This window comes from Kwoniella dendrophila, chromosome 3 (assembly GCF_036810415.1).
Source record: "Kwoniella dendrophila CBS 6074 chromosome 3, complete sequence".
In the NCBI taxonomy this organism is placed as follows: domain Eukaryota; kingdom Fungi; phylum Basidiomycota; class Tremellomycetes; order Tremellales; family Cryptococcaceae; genus Kwoniella; species Kwoniella dendrophila.
Genome location: NC_089478.1, coordinates 1,730,440 through 1,751,551, shown reverse-complemented (window position 1 = coordinate 1,751,551; position 21,112 = coordinate 1,730,440). Strand labels below are relative to the sequence as shown.

General features: G+C 39.2%; 5 protein-coding genes across 5 annotated transcripts; 3 read left to right on the top strand and 2 right to left on the bottom strand.

Moving 5' to 3' along the window:
• Positions 1-372: 372 nt before the first annotated feature.
• Positions 373-2,481, bottom strand: L201_002939 (pre-mRNA-processing protein 45; the record flags this gene model as incomplete). Its single annotated transcript, XM_066218702.1, has 6 exons — positions 373-880; positions 955-1,864; positions 1,929-2,043; positions 2,103-2,144; positions 2,220-2,400; positions 2,465-2,481. 6 exons carry the CDS (start codon positions 2,479-2,481, stop codon positions 373-375), a joined length of 1,773 nt encoding a protein of 590 aa, XP_066074799.1.
• A 409-nt stretch (positions 2,482-2,890) lies between these two features.
• L201_002938 (uncharacterized protein) lies at positions 2,891-5,257 on the bottom strand (the record flags this gene model as incomplete). The annotated part of the gene is made up of 1 exon (XM_066218701.1): positions 2,891-5,257. One exon carries the CDS (start codon positions 5,255-5,257, stop codon positions 2,891-2,893), a length of 2,367 nt encoding a protein of 788 aa, XP_066074798.1.
• A 511-nt stretch (positions 5,258-5,768) lies between these two features.
• L201_002937 (uncharacterized protein) lies at positions 5,769-8,829 on the top strand (the record flags this gene model as incomplete). The annotated part of the gene is made up of 4 exons (XM_066218700.1): positions 5,769-6,389; positions 6,493-7,026; positions 7,093-7,312; positions 7,382-8,829. 4 exons carry the CDS (start codon positions 5,769-5,771, stop codon positions 8,827-8,829), a joined length of 2,823 nt encoding a protein of 940 aa, XP_066074797.1.
• Positions 8,830-16,212: 7,383 nt separating this feature from the next.
• On the top strand, positions 16,213-17,541 carry L201_002936 (uncharacterized protein; the record flags this gene model as incomplete). Its single annotated transcript, XM_066218699.1, has 1 exon — positions 16,213-17,541. The coding sequence occupies one exon, from the start codon at positions 16,213-16,215 to the stop codon at positions 17,539-17,541; it is 1,329 nt and encodes a 442-aa protein (XP_066074796.1).
• Positions 17,542-19,254: 1,713 nt separating this feature from the next.
• Positions 19,255-20,774, top strand: L201_002935 (uncharacterized protein; the record flags this gene model as incomplete). Its single annotated transcript, XM_066218698.1, has 4 exons — positions 19,255-19,546; positions 19,914-19,988; positions 20,071-20,180; positions 20,268-20,774. The coding sequence occupies 4 exons, from the start codon at positions 19,255-19,257 to the stop codon at positions 20,772-20,774; spliced, it is 984 nt and encodes a 327-aa protein (XP_066074795.1).
• Between the last annotated feature and the right edge of the window lie 338 nt (positions 20,775-21,112).

Sequence of the window (21,112 nt, the reverse complement as noted above, 5' to 3'; positions counted from 1 at the left end):
TTCATTAGTAATGTGTAATTTGCTAAACCCATTGTTTCATTGATCTTATAGGGAAGTTTTCGAATGAAAGTAATCTTGACGATCATTTTGGATCACTGTTGATAACGAGATCTGCTTCAGACATTGGACAAAAGTGAATTGTTGAAATGTGAAATACTGTAAAGTGAATATATAGATACCCATGCATTATTATATCCTGTACATACCACGATGCACGAAAAGGCTGGGTATTTGACCATATGAGGTGAGAAATACGAATACATGCAATAATAACAGACAATAAGAAGCTAATCTAGGTTAATTTACAAATTTTATGGCTACTTTGATCACACCACAATGATGACTGAGAAGGTGAATTTTAATTTGTCTTTTTTACTCGTCATCACCATCTCTTTGTCTTTTTCTTCTTTCATCATCTCTATGCTCTGCAGCTGATCTTTTTCCACCTTTTTTAACAGCTGCATTCATGAATTGTTCTACACCGAAAGGATCAGAAGTACCATCTAGCGCAATAATGGTATCTTTTTCAAATTGAACTGGACCTTCTCTTTGTTCAGATGAATCAGCACCTTCAAAACCTTTTGTAGCATTACCCAAATTAAATCTATCTTTTTCCATTTCATTTTTAATTCCTTGTTCTGTACCACCACCATAAGATTCATCATTTCCTTTTTGTTGTCCAGCAGATTTATATATTGCTGCAGCAGCTGAAGATCCTGAAAATAATGGTTTATCATATAAATTATATGTATCTTCACCTGCAAATCCTGTTGATAATGATTCTCTATTAAATAATCTTGAATCTAATAAAGTTTCTTTCGATGCTGTAGGTTTGGCTAATCCTAATGCTATCTTTTCTGAAATATCTCGGTTTGCTTCTCTACATTATTATTCAACAATATAATATCAGTAAATTATCTTGATTGTCTCATCAATCTGTAGAGTGCAACTCACCTCGCTATCATCTTAGCTCTCATCTCACTACCCATATTACTCATTCTCATTTCCTTTTCTCTTTCCTTTCTCTTTTCATTTCTGACTTGTTCTCTTTCTCTTATAGCATCTTCATCTTCTTTGTCTGATGCATCTTCGTCATCTTCATCATCATCTGATTTATCTGAATCATCTTCATCACTTGCTGAATCATAACCACCTAAACCTACACCTAAAGCCTTTGGTGGTAGTGCTGCTGAAGTATTTGAAGTTATACCTGATCTTTCTTCTCTTGCTTTTTGAGCTAATAAACGTAAATTTTCCTCTTTTTGAGCTTTTTCTTTTTGAGCTAATAATTGTTGCATTTGAGATCTTGCTCTGACTTCTTCTCTTGCATGTCTATCAGCAACATATAAAGCTTCAGAGAATTTCGCAAAATTATCATTTATATGTACATCTTGTAAACCTCTACCATCAGCTGCCAATCTTTTATCTAATGGGACTGTATAACCTTTATTATTTTTCCAATTTGATATACATGGTGGAATCATCCAATCTTTTTGATCTTGTGCTGTTGCCGCTCTAGGTGGTGATTGTAATACAGGTGGAGGTGGTTCTGCTGGTCCTCTTGGTATTTTCTTATGTTTAAATCGAGCTGGTTCCAAAGGATCTTCTTGAACTTCAGTCATTTTAATTATCCTCTGTTTGCCTTCTCCGGAACCTTGATTTGCAGGTGTATATCTGATATAAGAGGCATCACCGTTAACTTTAGGTACGTGTTTAGGTTGTGCTGCTTTGATTTTACCATGTGTTATTCTTTCCAAAGCTAATCTTGTCCTTTCAGCTGTATCATTTACTGATTCTGCATCCGGTCTTTCCATTTCCCTTTCTGCATCCGTTATATCGTGTCGGTTTGCCAATGGTACAAGGTCTATGAGGTTCGCAAGTAGAATGATTAGCTAATGTTAACCACCTCCTGATAACACTCAGCTTACCTTTAAAACTCGACTGCACTTTTGATCCAGCAGCTCTACCATGCTGAGCTATAGCATCATATCTGACTAATCCATCTTGATCGACTTGTAATGCTAGTGTTGTTCCCGCACCGGTCTATAATGTCCAGAATAATCAGCTACAACCTAATCACGGGGGACGGACAGCTGACTTACCTTCTTTCTACCCATATCCAGAGGATACTGAGCTATATGACACTGAACATCCCCCACCGCACCAAATTAGCAAAACATATATAAACAATAACAGTTTACAAGTAATTAGTTTCTCACCTCAGGATAAGCACCTCCGCCATTGAAGTCTATCGTTGTCTTGGGTTTCCATCCTTTTCTACTACCGTATTTCGGTATTTGAGGTCCTACTGCTGCTGCTGACGATGATGATGATTGAGGTGCTGAAGGTAAAACATCTTCATACTCCGGCATAGGGTTATGAAGAGGTGTAGGGAGAGCTCTAAAAGATATGTAAATATATCAGCTTATCAACCTAGACTTCTCCATAGTCAGCGTTACCTTACCGTGCTAAAGCTGCCATCTTGTTCGTCTAAACTTTTTGTAGCTGTTTTCCAGATCAAGTTAAGTGTCCAATTGGTATCTGATAAATCGTCTATATTTGGCATGTAATATCAACTAACGAGTGTAATGTGATACTGAATGATTTCATGATTAATCTCGGCGGCGAATTCACCATAACAACATACAAGACACCACCATACAGCACCGGAGATTATCGGTAATAGCAGAAAGTGGCACCCTCTCATCATGGTCGAAAGGCAGGCTTTGTAGTTACAAATACAATCACAATCTAATTTCTCTGCTATGACAGTATGCATGAGTGATTATCATTTGAGGACGTAGGTATATACGTTATGCAGGGTATCTATCTATAGAGTATATTGTTATTGTTGATTATGGACGGAAGGAAGAATCCACAATTTTAGGATTTACCCTTTCTTAAGCAATTTCAGAGCTTCCACCGTAGGAACCAATATATCCTCTGACATGCCTTTAGTTTTCAAGACATCCATTAATTCTTCCTCTACGTTGGCACTTCTTATTTCTTGTAAATGATTGGATTTGTCTTCTTCCTTCAACTCTTCGAAAACATACGAAATGAGATTAAGTAGTATTATGACTCCCCGATGTACTAGTCCAGGATTAGGTGTAGATGGGGTTGACGAAATAACGGGTATGATTTCTCCATTTTCATCAACTTCTTCTTCTTCTTCACCTTCTGGCTTAAGCATCTGTAACACTCTGATCCATGCATTCTTATCTTTTTGACCTCGTTCAGAAGACGATATTTGATTGACAGAATTTGATAAAATAGTTTGACAAGCTTTTTTGGATTCAGTTATAACAGCTAAAGCACCACCAGCAGCTAATCTAGTTTGTAAATCATCTATACCAATCAAAACCAATAACATGTTCAATCTAGATTTTACCTTACCGTCATTTTTAGAGGTAGTACCTTCACCTGAAAAGTATTCGAAACCTTTTTCTGAAGAAATCAAGTTACATATTGATTGAGTTGAAGCTCTTCTTATTAAATTATTATCATCTAACATTAATTCTTCAATTTTGATTATAATTCTAATTTCACTTTCAACGATTGATCCTGAACCTTTCCATGATGATGAATTATCTTGAATTAAAGGTTTAATTGAAGCCAAAACGATTTTATTTGATATTGATTGATCGATTGAAGCTAAATTTGTTAAAGCCATTAAAGATTCAAATCCTTGTAATGAATTCGATTTTGGATGAATCAGTAAATGATATAAAGGTGTTAAAGAATTCAAAGAATTTGTCAAGTGAGGTGGTGGAAATAAAAGTTGCGGTGGTGTTGTTATGATCATTTTTGCTAATGCTTGAAATGAAGGTAAAATATCTATTTCTTCTAATTTACCATTATTTCCGTCATTTTTGGAAGGCGTTGAAACTTTTATAGCTTGGTTAAGCAAATCTCTAACTATGTTTGATAATACTTTGAATCCACCATCTCTTATAAATCCTAATCTATCTGTTCGATCTTCGATCAAATTTCTGCATAATTTACCTAAACTTTCTTTAACAAGTTTACTTTCTGTTTTGTTTACTCCACTCAAAGCATTAACCGCTCCAGCTTGTAACACTGCTTTAGTCCTTTTCCTAACTTCTTCATCAGATTGTAATTGTTCATCTTCATCGTCATCTTGATTGTTTTGTAATTTCGATTTATTTGCTGATAGAGCCATTGAACGTAGTTTTGCTATTTGTTGATCTTGTTCGGATAGGACTATTCTCGGATTAGTTAAATTGACTAATATTGTGGTCAAACCATAACTTAATCCAGTATCTATTGAATCACTGTATGTAGGTTTTAAATCCATACTGCCTCTAGGTGTTACAGGTAAACTACCTCCTTTAGGCTGAATTGAAGGAGACAGGTTTATTAATGATTTAAGAAATTTAGGTGAAGAAACCAAGATAGCTTTATTTTTTGGTTTTAATGAAAGTACAGCTAATCCTTCTATACTTGATAATATTGCTGTAGTCATTATAGCATTCTTGGGTGTATTTGTGATATGATCCATTAATTTTCGACAAAGTAGATCATCAGTCATACCTAGTTCTTCGTTCGTTAGGCCATTGGATGCAGATTCTTGTTGATCACCTTGATTCCCTGGAGTCGGAACTATATCTTCTTCTCTACTCATTTTACTTAATGCTACAGCGCAAAGTACACCAAATTCACTATTTGTATGATTATCACTATTTCGATAATCTATTGCACCTTTGAGCCACTCCATACATCTGGAGCGAACCATCAATCTACCAGGTTTAGTTCCAGCTGCTGAAGTTAATAATTCCGCTAAAGCAGGCTGAAGTGGTGATGGTAGTTCAGCTACTTCCAATAATGATCCTAATGGATCTCCCATTTCTTCAATATTGGTAGTAAGGAGTTTGACCGATCCATCTGGTGAAAGAGGAAATAGTGAAGATACAAGGTAGGTAAGAGGTACACATGATTCTGGTTCTGTTGATTCACTCTCATCAGGTATAAAGGTTGATTTGACGTAAGGTTCGAATGTTGCCAAGATATGTGTTGAGGTAGAGTCAGGTGTTGATAATGGATGGTGAGAGATAAGATCGCAGTATTTTGACAGACATAAGAAGGCTAATGAGCGAGCATGTCTTGAAGCCGAGGGAACCAAAGCTTTAGCTAGAAGAGCGACTTCCTTGTTGTTGAGGGTTGGGACGGTGTTCGAAGCCGTAGCGAGCCCCTTGAGAAGCTGAGTAAGGTCATCCTCATCGACCTTGATACTCATTTTGACTCTTTCCTGCTTCCCAAGAGAGAATCATGGGCTAGCATTGACACCTTTTTACATGACCGTGAAGAAAGAGGTTAACTTGCATCTCACTTTGTAATGACTGTGATAGTTATCCCGCGTCATTCGATTACTTTCCCACTTTCCCACGGTGATTGTCCTGCGTAGTGACTAGTACTATTCTTGGCACGCGCATTTGGCGGAACTATGCTTAATTCTGGTATGATATTTCATATTGAAACCGCAGTTTAGCTTTTCAGTAAACCTATAGACACATATATCTGTTTCAATTATAAATCAGTTAGAACATCTCTTGATGAAGAATCGATCGACGTGAGAGAAAATCAGAGCCAAATTTGGTCGATCAATTTCAAGGAAGAACAGCTCAGCTGGTCCATCACTCAAAATCAGTATCGCCTATTGAGCACCGCCAACGCGACAATCCATAAGGCAAAGTTGTATCCATTCCTTGTCTTTGCTTTGCTTCTCAATTATCGATAGAACCTCAGATATGCTGGCCATACTACCTTTGTGGAGCTTGCTGCTCTCCCTTTTACTCCTTGATCCCTCACAAGCCATTCTTCAACCTCGAACACCACAACCTAGATCATACGACACTCACACATATTACGCATTAGAACTAGACCCATCAACAACGTACTCATCTGCATCTTTAATATCGGAACGACTTGGTGTAGAGCTCATAGAACCTATAGGAGAACTAGACGGACATTGGTTGGTGAGAAAAGAAGGCTCGTCATCATATGATTCATTAGTTAAGAGGGATTTATCGGAAGATCCAATAATAAAAAGATGGAATGGTCTACCAAAAAAAAGCCGACGGTCTTTAACGCCTTTGACAATCAAACAAAGGTCGAAAAGATTACATCTACCATTTAAACGATCTCATCTATCTCCAAGGGATGATACTGAATTATTGTATGCTCAAAACGACTTACAACTCAAAGATCCAATGTTAGACCAACAATGGCATTTAATCAATACGGATATGAAAGATATAGAGCTGAACGTTACTGGTCTTTGGGGTAGAGGTGTAACAGGTGAAGGTGTTCACGTTGTTATAGTAGATGATGGATTAGATCTGAACAGTGATGATTTGAAGGATAACTTTGTGAGTGACCGTTCTCTTATGCGTATCTTATGTTTTGAATTCTCCCTTGTCTGGGTCGTATGGTTAAGGGGCTGACATATAACTGTTTATGGACACTATATAGTTCCCAGAAGGATCATATGATTTCAACGATCATACAGAATTACCGTTACCACGATTATCAGATGATCAGCATGGAACACGATGTGCAGGAGAGATTGCGGCAGTACCAAACGATGTATGTGGAGTTGGAGTAGCATATCGATCAAAGATAGCTGGAGTTAGAATATTAAGTGCACCAATATCAGATGCCGATGAAGCCGCAGCATTGAATTATGGATATCAATTGAATGATATTTTCTCATGTTCATGGGGTCCACCAGATGATGGTAAATCAATGGAAGCTCCAGAAGGTTTGATTTTAAAAGCAATGGTAAATGGTGTACAAAAAGGTCGTGAAGGAAAAGGTTCAGTATTCGTTTTTGCAGCAGGAAATGGTGGTGGTGCAGATGATCAATGTAATTTTGATGGGTATACAAATTCAATCTTTTCCGTTACTGTAGGTGCAGTAGATAGAAAAGGATTACATCCTTATTACTCTGAAATGTGTTCTGCTATGATGTTCGTTACTCCAAGTTCTGGAAGTGGTGATCATATAGTAAGTAGCTTGATTCGAATTCTATCTCATTTACAGCTCTCAGCTGACGTTTCTTTTTGCTTTTAGCACACAACTGATGTTGGAGAAAACAAATGTGCTCATACCCATGGAGGAACTTCTGCAGCTGCACCTTTAGCTGTTGGAGTATACGCTTTGGCACTTTCAGTCAGACCGGATTTGACATGGCGAGATTTCCAACATTTATCAGTCCGAAATGCTGTTTTCTTCAATAAAGATGATCCAGATTGGGAAAAAACTGCAGCTGGTAGAATGTTCAGTTATAAATGTGCGTACGCTTTACTGTTGCTATCCGTGACCTGCTTTATATCCTAATCATTCCTCTTCGGTCTCGTAGATGGTTACGGTAAACTCGATGCTGGTCTTTTTGTGGAAGCTGCCGAAAAATGGAAGCTGGTTAAACCTCAAGCTTGGTTCGATTCACCTGCTGTTTACCTTCCCACCACTGACGCTCCGCCTTCGCCTCCTGCAAACCCTGCTCGTCGACAAGAAGATACAGTTGTGACCAGTCCTGATGAAGGGAGCCAGCCACCATCTGCAGGAGATGGTACACCTGCCAATCAAGATGGAACTCCGGCTAATTCTGAACCAATCGTAACACCTACTGGATCGTTTATCACTGAAGAAGGTATAACATCAATATTTGAAGTCACCAAAGACATGCTGAAAGATTCTAATTTCGAAAGGTTAGAGCATATCACTGTTAGGGTATGGATAGACCATCAACGACGGGGTGATGTTGAGGTAGAAATTACCAGTCCAAACGACGTTACAAGTGTTTTAGCTAGACCAAGAAGATTTGATGATGCAGATACTGGCTTCCCAGGCTGGAAATTCATGTCTTTGAAGCATTGGGAGGAGAATCCAGTAGGAGTATGGAGCATCAAGGTAAAAGATCAATCCAACCCCGAAAAGACTGGTCGATTCGTTGCATGGTCACTACAATTATGGGGAGAAGTTATAGATGAATCTAAAGCCAAACTTTGGGCTCCAGTTGAAGAAGGTCAACCCGATCAAGAAGAAATTGGATCCGATCCCACAACTACACAAACTCAAAAACCAAAACCTACAGACCATTTACCTGGAGATCACGGAGATGCAACTGGAGAAGCTACTAAGCCTGGATTAGTATCTACCTCCAAGCCTGAATCTACCGGAACAACTGGTGATGCGGAGGAAGAAATAGCTGAACCAACTGGTGTAACTGATATAGATGCAGATGAAGGATTTTTTAATGGTATAACTAGTTTATCTAAAAATTCAACATGGATCGCAGGAGCAGGTATGATTATACTTTTAAGTGGAGTTGGAATTGGTGCATTCTTTTATTACAGATCAAGAAAGAGAAGACAAAATCTGTTTGGATTGTCAAATAATGGTGAAGGTGCAAGAGGTGCTTATGCACCTGTATCCGATGATGTTCCAATGGGTTTATTAGAAAGATCAAGAAAGAAATTCGGTAAAGGTTCTTCTGATCCAACTCAACAAGGAGGAGGATCAAAAGAATTATATGATGCTTTTGGTGATGGGCCAAGTGATTCTGAAGATGACGATGATGATGAAAGAACAGGTTTAAGATATCATGATGATTTCTTAGAAGATGATGGTGGTGATGATCATACACATACGCATAGACAATTAGATACGGAATATAAAGATGAACCTGATTCACCAACTGATAAAGGCAAAACCAAAGAATCAACAACAGCGACTACAACAACTAGTGCAAGTGGTTCTGGAAGTTCAGGTAGTTGGCAAGACGCCGCTGAAGATGTGAATAGGTAGAGTCACATATCGTTATAATATCGCAAACCCAAATCCCTTTTCTGTTAACATCATTGCAATCATGCACTGTTAGCTCTGCCGCGGATTAGAAACTGTATATATCAAGTAGAATCCAAAAATTCATAACATCATGCATTACTATATCATTTGACCCATTAAAACGTCAAGCTCCATATGTACGAAATTAATTTACGTATGGATAATACATAAAAGCTCTCTATGCGCAATCAAGCGTGTATCTTTGTAACCAAATCCTCCTTATCTCCTTGCCGTTGGAGCCTTTTGTTGAGCTTCTTGGTGTTGTTCCGTGATGACCACAAAGAACCGGCAATGGCTTGTTTTCATAAAAAGACCATGCAATTCGTTTGTAGGCGTACGGGTACAGTATTAGTTTCACATGTTTATACCGATGATGTTGCTACTAGCAAGTGGCACAGTAGCTAAAGGGCAGCGTTTTCAACTCCGTTGTTTCATTTGCATTACTGTATGCTTGACAAGCTCGAGAAGGGGGGCAATACCTCTCAAGATCTAACGCAAGTTCCAGCTAAAAAGCACAATTTCCCGTAGATTTGCTTTTCGCCTTCATCATATTCGGGCTTCATATTGTGAAAAAGCTTAATGTGTGATGAAAACAGGCTCAAGACAGAAATATATACCAGAGCTTCCGGGAGGATACGCCACATACAGTATTCTGCACAGTTAGTATGATTTCAGTAATTCACGTATGCAAAGTTAATTGTAATCTCTTACTCATACTGTAGAATCACAGAAAGCAATTTGCATACGAGCTTCATCTTATAGTCTAATCTATCCCGTAGCAATATCAAGATAAATCCAAGTGACAACCCCGTTTCCAGTATTCGGCCGGCACAGAGCGTGGTATTATGCTCTTGTGAAGTTATGACCTGTTATCACTCTCGCCATTTGTTCCTCTAAGTTCATCAAGAAGGGCATCGTACTCCTCTTGGTCGAATACAGCCCTGTTGTATCCCGGCGCAAGGTCTTGCAGCAATTCATCATAACCTTGCTCATCGAAAACAGTAGAGGAGCTAGTACCAGAATGGCCTTGTTGAGTATTAGTCGAGCTTCCAGTTTGTGTACTGCCCACCACTCTGTCAGCTCATCTCGATTTATCAGCTCTATGTAGGCGGCCTTGGCCATTTTACACTAAAGTAAGACTAACCTGTCGCTAATTCTTTTGGTACGCGTTCTTTGCACTTGCTTTCTGATTTGAGATCTTAGTTCGCCGTTCTTGAAAGCATTTACATAGCACCGTGATCCACGAGTTGAACAAGCCTCGCATAGACTGATGTTAAGTCTTTAAGGTCAGAGTACAGCTATTGTGGTACAAGAATTGTTGGATAGTTTTTTGTGCTTACTTTGAATCCTCCCCTTCATTGCATCTCTTCCTTCTTGACAAGCATGGAGTACAGTACTTAGTCCTTGGCTGGGTGGTCCCTGGCTGTCTTGTTTCAATGACCTCAGCCCAAGGTACATCGATATTTTCTGCGGTTCTGGTGGATCTACGGATAACGTCAAGTCAGGTCTTTAGTTTCACCTACCACTCGGCAAGAAGAAGCATCGAGAGAGAACTTACAGTTCTGACATACTTGATATGGAGTTGAGTTGTTGCGTTATATATGTATTTGTCTAAACTTGACCTTGATTGTATAAGGAAGATAGCTGAACAAACGTTGACTTGCAAGATTGGTGAGCCTTATATAGTGATTGCAATGCCACATGAATGACGAAGTCAATGACTCACATAACAACCTTTCACCAACAGCTTTCCATTCATAAATTTAGATCCGATCGAAAATACTGTATATCATTACTGGAGTGGTGCGATTTTTGGATATCATACAATTCTCACCTTTTCCGATGTCCGTTTTGATCGGGCTGTTCACAGATATTAAGACTGACTTTCATATCGTAAGAGGAAGACTCGACCTCCAAGACAAGTCTTCCGCCCGAGCTGCTTCTTAAACACCATGATAGCAAGTTTTAACCCAGCTTATGCGTCTTCCTGTCATATCGGAGTCTGGGTTCCTACTCATTCGAACAATCGTTGCGGAACAAAATTCTGGCGTTCGCGGTTTTCTCAGTTCAATCCCCGTCCTAAGGTGCCAGCGCTACTGAATTTCATATTATTGGATATAATCCAATCTCAGATTGTACGGTAAGAGAACCGTCTGGACCTCCTTTCTTCGAACGAAAACAATGCTTAGTGGATGTGATTGCATATTCCCGTTAAGGGCTGTATACTGTACGTTTCCGAGTGCACTACCACTACTACAGTAGATAGAAAAGTGCCACAATTGGCTTAGCGCAAGATTGCAGATACGGATTGAATTTCCATCATCTTGAAACGTCTAGCTTTCGATGGGGTATCATACCAGATGGACAGTGCATTTGGCTGTTGACGCTTGCCACTTCGGTTTTGCCAGAATGACATGAGCTTCAGCGCTACGAGGCCATTGTAAGAAGTTCGTTGATGTTGCACTTTCAATCCCTTTCTCGAACGCCGACAACATATCACTGTATTGCAATCATCTTTCTCATCATGGGGTGCACATTAGGGGGATAATCGGACTGCTTGACGATGAACGCAAAGAAGAAGGGGTATGACGATTGCTATGAAGTCCGTCCAGTCACATACAGTAGCCTGACTTCTACTTCGTGTATCTTTGACGATTACTGCCTTGTTAGCCTTATGACAGGATACTACTGGAAAGGACAGTGTTGTTAGCTTGCCTCGAAAGACAAGTTAGCACTCCCATCAAGCCTCGTCGTTCGAGGGAACGCTATGCCATTCGTTCTGCCTTTCTCAGACCTGTAGGCCACTAGTGACATCGTGGTGGTTCACGGGATAGACATGATGGAATCAGGACAGGATAAAAAGACCATCCAGACAGCTGAAGATATCAATCAAGAGGGGGCCAGGTCAAATACCGCTGGATGACAAGAGAAGCTTGACAAGTAAGTGGATATGCTTGCGCTGTTTGACATAATCTAACTTATCTGGTGGCTAATCAAATCAAGATTCATGTCATTTCCGTTCGCAAAATTGTCTCCGTTCACAGTACAGTATTCTACAGACAGACACCATGAAGTTACGGGTCTATCCCATAGTATCTGATTCCTTCCTTCCCTGCCTCCGCAGTCCCTTCCTCAAGAAGACTATTATACATTTCTTGGGCGTATGCATCGATTGAGCCCCTATCAGTAGATCCTGGTGCAAGATCTTCTAACAAGTGATCCGGGATCTCCGAGCCTTCCCACCCATCGTTTGAGGCAGAGAGTCCGGCACCTGAACTCGCTCTTTGGGTATTGGTCGAATTACCAGCTTCAGTACTGGTCAACATTTCATCAGTCCAGAAATTACAACGCTTAAGTCGGTGAGAGTGCTCATAGCGGATTCGTTGCATATACGTGCGAGTATTTAAGAAAAATTGGTATAAACTTACCCATGGGTTTGGACACTGGCATTTAGGCCTGCCCTGCTTCTTTCTCTCGCTCTGGCATTTCTCTCGTCCATAATTCGTCCACTCTCGGACTCGTTTATGTAGCATCTTCTATTCTTGCTCGCAGTACACATCGAACATCGACTACAGTATAACATATAGAAGAATATCAAGATCAGTAAGTATTTTCGGTCTCCTTCAATCTTGCTTATTTTTGAATACCCCAACATCATATCGTACACTTCGACTGAACAGGAAGAAGTTTAGGGAAAGAATATACGACAACGACTATCACTACAGTATACAGTGACAGCGATTGAGTAGTTTACCAAGTAGTCTAGCTCACCTGGGATTGTCAGCTGAGGGGGTACATCTTGCTGCATGGGATCTGACGCAAGCGGTACAGGAATCTGTTCTAGCTGGATAATGTTGAGTACTTGTGTTTCTAGTCGTGCTGTAATCTCTGTCGCCTTCCTTTAATTCCATTTTGACTACCTGGACCACAATGTCAACCGAAGATTTCCGATAATTGCAAGAGATACAGTACTTACTAAATCTGTTTGAGTTGAAATTGATAGAAATATGAAGTCCCTTATATGGATTAAAGCCACTAAAGATGCTGAGTTGTTGAACAGAATGGTCTTTTCCTCTTCAAGCTTCGCAAGCTTTTATACCTGGAAACCACTAAGGGAGACTGCTTAAGTGATTTCACAAACCGCTCGCCTTGAACTTTTATCTGAAAGGATGTAGCTCGACTACCGAGAATCAACGAATTGTAAAATCATTCGAGACGCACAAAAACAAAAAGGAAATGCTGCATCAACAAAATGACCACGCAGCTTGGCGTGGGAAGTTGAATTTGTACCTCCCTTATGTGACTCCGTTTCCCAATACCGCTCATGAAGGGATTCCAAAGCTTGCCTAAGACCTACATCACTAAATCGTTTCTACACCTTTCCAATCCTACCCGCCAGAACCCAGCAGAATCACTCACTATCCTGTTTCGATTCTCGACAAGCAAGTCAGAATCATAGCAGTTCGTGTCGGAATGGAGTGAAAGTGATGACGGGAAATGAAGAGCCGTTAAGTCATCATCTCGACCGAGGCTTTGATATGTAATCTTCAAAGCCTTAACAAAGGACCGCCACATAAGTCGTTCGTCATTGATTGGAAATTCTCATCGAAACCTTTGATAGCGTTTCCGTGTTCGAGGGATTCAACTCCACATCCACCGAGCTGACTTGCTGTATAACGCTTCTTGGCCTGTAGCGGACTTGTAGAAGCGAAAATTCGTGAGAGGTTTTGAAAACAAGTGGAGGTACTTGCGGTGTCCTGCTCACTCCGTTCATAGATAACACCGCTGTTGGCTGTCCTCAGTTGACTCGACGTTTGACATTTATGCATGACTGTACATAGCGGGTATGATGTCAGAATTGCCCATTGTATGATGGTCGATGGTCTCTGTCATTGTTGTGACCCATTCGCACGCTGTATCAGATAAGAATCTAAATGTCGAGCACGCTTCAAAAGGCTAAAATCGTATCCTACTTACCCAAGTACCTGAAATGAAGTGCGAAATAACCAGGAATACTTCGCAATACGCAAAACCGGCTCACCAATTCTACCTGTAACCCCTCAATTGATGTCCGTGCATAAGACCTTTCTCATTCTATCTTAACATGGTCGCTCATCGCTGAGATTTTTCTTTTCAAGTTAGTATGCTTGACTAATGAGTGTGGGTCTCTTGTTTGATAGGTAACTTGAATTTGATCGTCACACCAGTGTATTTTCTGCTTGACTACGGCTGTGTACCATGAGAATTTGATTATTGGTATGACGATGAACAGCTATAGATAAAGATAAACAAAATCCAATCAACTGATAAGCATCAAACCGAACATCTACTCTGATATACTCTGATAACTGTAAACTAAATAAAAAGGTCTAAAAGACGTCATGATTCTTCTTTTTTGATTTGTATCGGTGGGGCGTTAAACCGACTCCGTTGATTCCGGTACGACATTTTTGCCAAAAAGGCTCCGGTCGTTCCCATCGGATATCAAGCTGTTATGGTGTGAAGGGAGACGAAATGCATTCAGAGTGAGGTTGAAAGAGGAACGATCTCCAGTTCCCGGCACAATTTCAATTGCTGCTTTTTCACCCTTTTTCACCAAAACATTCCTCTAGGTCACGTCCCTCTCTTCATTTACCTGGCTATTCGCTATTCGAGAGATGTAACTAAAAAAAGGAAAAAGTTTGTTTTGCTTTATTGGGTATTAAACTTTTCTCTAGTAAAAGCTACAACGGACAGCTTTGACCTCCACATCAGACAAATCAAGATTACCCCTTGAAATGTCAAAAACTACCCCTTTAAGCCAAGAAACGGTACAAAGTGCCTTTTTGTTCTGTTTCCAAGATACCTAAATTGGTAATTTCGATAAAATGTAAAAAAGGGGATGGGGAGAAGCTAAGGTTACCTTATTACAAAATAATTTGTTATGATTTGAATTTAATTTGTTATTGTGATTACGACAGTTTAGTCATAAGACCACGTACAGATTCGCAATAATAGAAAAGAACAAAAAGGGCCGCTGAAAATCACCGCAATTCGTTGCTCAACGTCAATCAGCTATTACTGTAGCTACTGTAGCATTGGTTTCACATTCACCATAGTGACAGAATCTCTCAATCTCTCACCGTAGACGTCTTTTTTTTCCATCAATTGAATACGTTTTTTTTTTTCTCATTTCCTCTTCTTCTCTTATCGTTATCATCAACAATCATTGATATTCGCTTATCATACATTGAATAGGTTCTTCAACAAACCTTTCAACTTCGCCTGCCTTCTACCTCAGCTGTGATTTGGATACCGCTTGCTTGTAAGTCAACCTCTTCAATTCGCTGAGAAATAATACCACAATAGCGTGGAGTAGATAAGGGAGAATAGGAATACGGATGTCGCGCCTTAGAGTTAGACAGAGAGACCTATCTTTTCCATGTGGTGGGAATCGATCAAGCATCGTTCAGTATTTGAAATCTTCTTATGCTGTGATAGCTCAAGGCTATCTACGATTATCAAGATGGATGAGACATGCATAGCGAGCTAGGGATGGAGCTTAGAAGTTGAGAAGTTAGAGTACAGTCGGACAAAAACACCGCATCGTATATAACACATATTATATCCATTTTATTACTACAAACATCCACGATATATCAAAGTCATCATTCACACATCTTCATTGCACTTATAGATAAATGAGCTCCCATCAGTGCTATGGGAACTTTAACCTGTTGAGTATTCTATGCTGACAAGATCACTTTTCAATCTTGCTCCGATAATCCCGGATATTACCATTTTGCCGTTTCTTATTGTCACGATACCATATACTGTATCACCATTCAACGATTCTGTCATCTCGTCAATAGCGCTCGCGACCCTTTCCAGCAACCTCATCAATTCACCTATTTTATTATTATACTTTGCATATCTTCGCTCAACTCGATCTTATTGATACCGATTAGACGCCTTCCTTCGCGACCTATTCACACTTTCGATAACACCCCACCTTTTAAATCCTTGTTGTCCCGTCATAGTTACGGTGCACAATCGATCAAACTGGGTTGTTAAACCTCTTTCCCACTTTCCCCGACCACCTTGTGCACGTTTGAGACTCGTCTCGCGGCACCTCTCCCCTATCCTTGCAATTCGACCATATCTATCAATTATCTAGCACAAAAAAATATCAATATATAAACAACATTCCAATATTAGCAGTAAACTACAAGATTGTACTTAAATAGAAATATATAACGAAACATACAATTCATACATTCTTCTCATCTAAAATATCAATAAAAACCACTTTGCTTGTTGTCAACAATAAAACGAATCCCTACATTTATTTTTTCTTTCGACAAAATGGCAAACTTTTCACCTATTTCCGGATCGCCGTCATCTATTCATTCCATTGCCTCTGTTGCACCTATCACAAAACCTATCAACCCTACAAATACTGGTAAAACTAAAACGACAAAATCAAAACCTAGAAAAAGAGTTAATACAGCTGAAAAACGATCACAACACAATGCTATAGAACGAGCTAGACGTGAAACTTTGAATGGGAAATTCTTATCCTTAGCTAGATTATTACCTTCCCTGGCATCATCAAGAAGACCAAGTAAATCTGCTATTGTAAATGGCTCAATTTCACATTTAACCAAACAAAGAGATCAAAGATTACTTGCATCCAAAATCCTCAAAGAAGTATTAGCTGAAAGAGATGAATTACTTAAGGAAGTTAACGATTGGAGAAAAATAAATGCATATCAACCAAAAGAGATCAAACATGAATACAAAGATGAAATTGAACAAATTAATTCAGTAGAAAATGAATCTTTTGGTACATTCTCAGGAATGGAAGGTGAAGCTGATGCTGAAGATGAAGATCAACAACAAGAAGATGATGAATCACCCTCAACAATCGATTCTCTCGATATCCACATCAACAACATCAATAACACTTTCGCTCAAGTTAATGGTCTCATCACTCCTAGATCTTCTACCGATCTCGATTTGGCTCTTCAGCAAAACCTTTACAACCCTGCTCCTGTCGTTGACCAACGAGCACAATCTGTCGGTGCGGGTAGCAATGGTATCAATTGGTCAACTGAGTTTGCTTTCAATCTTAATCAACAAATGGGTAACACCACTTTGATGAATTTCGGTGAAACCCATTCATCACCTCTTGATAACGTTAGCCCTTCATCTGATTTAGCCAACATGTACCAACACACCCCTTCTCCTGGATCGTCCCATTCATTCGGAGTCAAGACTGAACCAGCTGCACAGGTACCCCAATTACCTAATGTTAACACAAATGCTATGCCAAGTGGATGGAATGCTCAACAAATTGCAATGTTACAACAACATGCAGTTCAAGCTAATAACATCATGAGACAGCACCAATCACAACAACAAGCTCAAGCACAACAACAATTATTCAATCCAATCGTTGGTAATTCGTTCAATGCGATGTTCTCATCTGCTCAACCACAACAACACGGCATGGGTGGTAATACCCCATTAACAACTTTTCATGATGATTCAATGACTCAACAAATGTTGAATAGTATGTTCCCAAGACAGAATGAAGTCTCTTTAGAGGATATCCAAAATGCCATTAGAGCTGGTATGGGAGTTGGTATGAATTTGGCCAACGTCAACAATTGGACTTCGGCTCAAGCATAAATCCAAATCCCCTTTTAGCTTCTTTCTCTTCATTATCTAGCTATAGGCTTTATATCTCATATCTTGTCAAAATCATCTTTCTTCCCGAATGTTTTTTCTTATCTAGTTTGACAGTTGTAAAAATGAAGTATAATATATCTTCGGATCGATCATGTTGCTTTCATTGTTGAAATAGCAAATATCGGTCATTTTTGTCAATTGTAGTCCCCTCTTCATTTATTGTATATGGTTCTCATAGGTGTGTTGTCTCTGTGGTCTGGAAAATATAAACGGTCTATTTTATACACTGAGATATGAATAGTGATACCATTCAGCTTGAGTTGATATTGCGCTTGGAGCACATTTTACAGCGAGCCAGCAATATCATGATGTCCCTGAGTTTTCAGTAGTGCTTGGAAACTGCGTGTCTCATCTTATACAGTGAGCTCATACGCGATTTTTTGGTAGTGCTCGACTGCTATATTTTTTTGCGTCTCTGTTGTAGCAATGTAGCTTCGTGCCTCTGACAGGAGTCATCTTCAAGGCATCACAAAGTTCCAAGCATGGACCACATACCTTACAGGCCAGGAGGATGAATTGCGCAAGGAATCATTTCTTGGCAACACAAGGACCTTCCAATTTGCAATGACTCTAAGTAACAGATGCCACTAATGTCCAAAATGCCACTTTGGACATTTTGTCTTTTGCCGGGACTCGGGGAAGAACAAAACAATATCCTTAAAGGTGGCGTTTTATCTGTTTGTATTCAGGGGATGTTTTCTCATTTTCACGTTACGAGATTGACTTTTTCACGCGACTTACCTCAATGAAAGAGATAAACAAAGCCGATACAGGATGTAACATGTAACATCAGATGGAATGTTTTCATTGTATCGCTTTTGTTATTTATACATTTTAGACTGTTTTGTTTGGTTAAACAGATGGTCACTCTTAAGGGTTTTCATCATTCATAACATGTTTTCATTTCGAAAGTGAAAGTAAGGAACACCTAATACACCTACTATATGTAAAGAGAGAAAGAAAATCTAGACAACAGGAAACACACAGATGAAATACGCTATGACCTCTTTTCCCTAAAGAAAGACAAATGTAATATGTAATGATGATGTTGTTCCTTTGTTGTGTGTTTCATCCTTGACGCTTTGATCCCTTTCTTTCCTTCTCATGATTATACTATAGCGACTGCATTATTCTTTCCCATCATCGTACTCTGTATCCCTTCTATCCTTCCTTCACTCAACTTACAACAATACTCCACAACTCTCTTTTACTGATCTCTTTATTCTCCTTCTCACTCCTTTATACGATTTACATTGAATCGACCAATACATTCATTTAATACTAACCACACTTTTCAACACTTTGTTATATATAGCAATTTACACATTCTTTTTATACTATAAATCAAATCATAACTTCTCATACATCATTCAATAACGACAAAACCGCACCCAAAAAAAAAATAGATTTCAATCTCGACTAAAGTGGAAGTAGATCTCAGTCCAACAAAGTCAAATTAACCTTCCATCATCAAAACTGTACATTCCTTTGTAGAATCAACTAAGGTCACCTTCCAGAGAATTAGATTAGACATCTTTTTCGGAAGATTATCACCCACAACACAACAAACCTCAATCAATACCTCATAGCTTAGCTATATCACTTGATCAACATATACATATAGGTTTTTAATATCATCGACATCCTCTCAAAATGGTTTCATTAATTTCTTTAGTAACATTGTTATTACCTTTAACGTTGGTTTCAGCTTCATCACATTTACCACCACCACATAAAAGAAGTTCTCACGAAAGAGCAAGAAAGAATTTCGAACATGTTCATTCTCGTTCAGGAGGTGAATCAAGTAACTCAACTTTAGTACCTAGAGGTCAAAGTTTTTCTGGTACAGGTACTTTCTATTATACAGGGTTAGGTGCATGTGGACAAATGTCAAAAGATTCTGATTTTATGGTAGCTTTAAATTCTGCTCAATATGGTGGTGGTTGTGAGTCTACCTTTTTGGTTGTTTTTTTCTCAATTCTCCAGTCAACCTCAATCCTATTTCTATCGTCTCCTCTCGCCCTTCGTCATCCGCCTTTCATGATATCATTCTTCACGTCCTCCCCCTCATCATACAAGAACCTCTTTTTTCGCCCTCTACAATCGATCTGCTATGCTATATTGGCTTGGCGGCGATTGCCGACATCACCTATAAACTGTTATCTCAGTCTATACAACGGTAATGTGGCACATCATTAATAGGCCTCTCCTTGTCATCTCTTGACCTTTTTTCGATATTCCTTCATCGTCACTTGACGTTTTCAATTGCTTTTTCATCGTTTCTACTTGCAAAAGGCTGACCTCGATACAAGACCCTGGTCCGCAATGCTTCAAAGGGATTACGATTCAAGCCAATGGGAAGACTGTTAGCGGTGTAACTATCATGGGTGAGTTTAAAAAAACCAAAAGACAAAACGTACTGTCAAGGAAAGAGCTAATCTAGACTTATTATCCTGGGTTATCGTTCAGATGAATGCCCAACTTGTGGTTATGGTTCATTGGATTTATCACCTGGCCTGTTCCAACAATTCGCAGACGAGAGTGCAGGTGTAGTCTCAATCACATGGTGGTTTAACGATGTAAGTAAATGGTCGGAAACAAAATCCGATCATTCTTTCTATAGTCGAGTAAGCTGACCGATTGAGGCATTTTTCTTCCTACTTTAGGACGCACCGGCAGCTACAACCACAAAGGAAGCAGAAACATCAAAATGGGTTGAACCAACTTCCACATACACACCACCAACTTCAACATGGGTAGCACCTACATCAACTTATACACCACCTACATCAACATGGACACCTGAACCTTCTACTTCGAGTACAACTACACAAACCTCACAAGCTGCTCAATCATCTACATCATCATCCACTTCTGACGCAGCTTCATCATCAACAACCATTACTTCTTCAGCAGTATCGTCAACAACAGCTAGTGCAAGTGCTTCATCAATCATTGCCCACAATACAACCAATCCTTATGTTGTTGTATCATCAAACGGTACTTCCGCTTCAGTCACTGCAGGTGTCTCAACAGGTACCAATGAAGATGGTTCAGATTCATCTTCAGTATCAACTTCAATTGGAATTGGTGCTGTAGGAAATATTGAAGGTTTGAATGGTTTAGTAGCTCAATACGGTCAATTAGTTGTCGTTGCTGCTGAAGCTGCTTAAGAATACTATATCAATCAGATATATTCAAAACAGTCCCTCCCGTTTTCAAGTCTTCTTGGTTTTCTCTGATTTGTAATATAATGATGAAGGAAAGGACAATAATGACTATACTCGAAATACGATTTTCCTTTAATTCTTCTTATTCAGCTTCTATAAACCAATTATTTTCTTCATAAATTCTTCCTCTCGTAACTTCATCAGGCTTACAACTTGTTTTGTCCCTTTAATTATTTTGCTGTGCATAGATTTTCCTTTATTTTTCAACTTAGGGAGGGTTATTTTCTAAAACCCAGGTGGTTTCTTTTTTATCTGTATATACCTTTCATCTTCATTTTTAC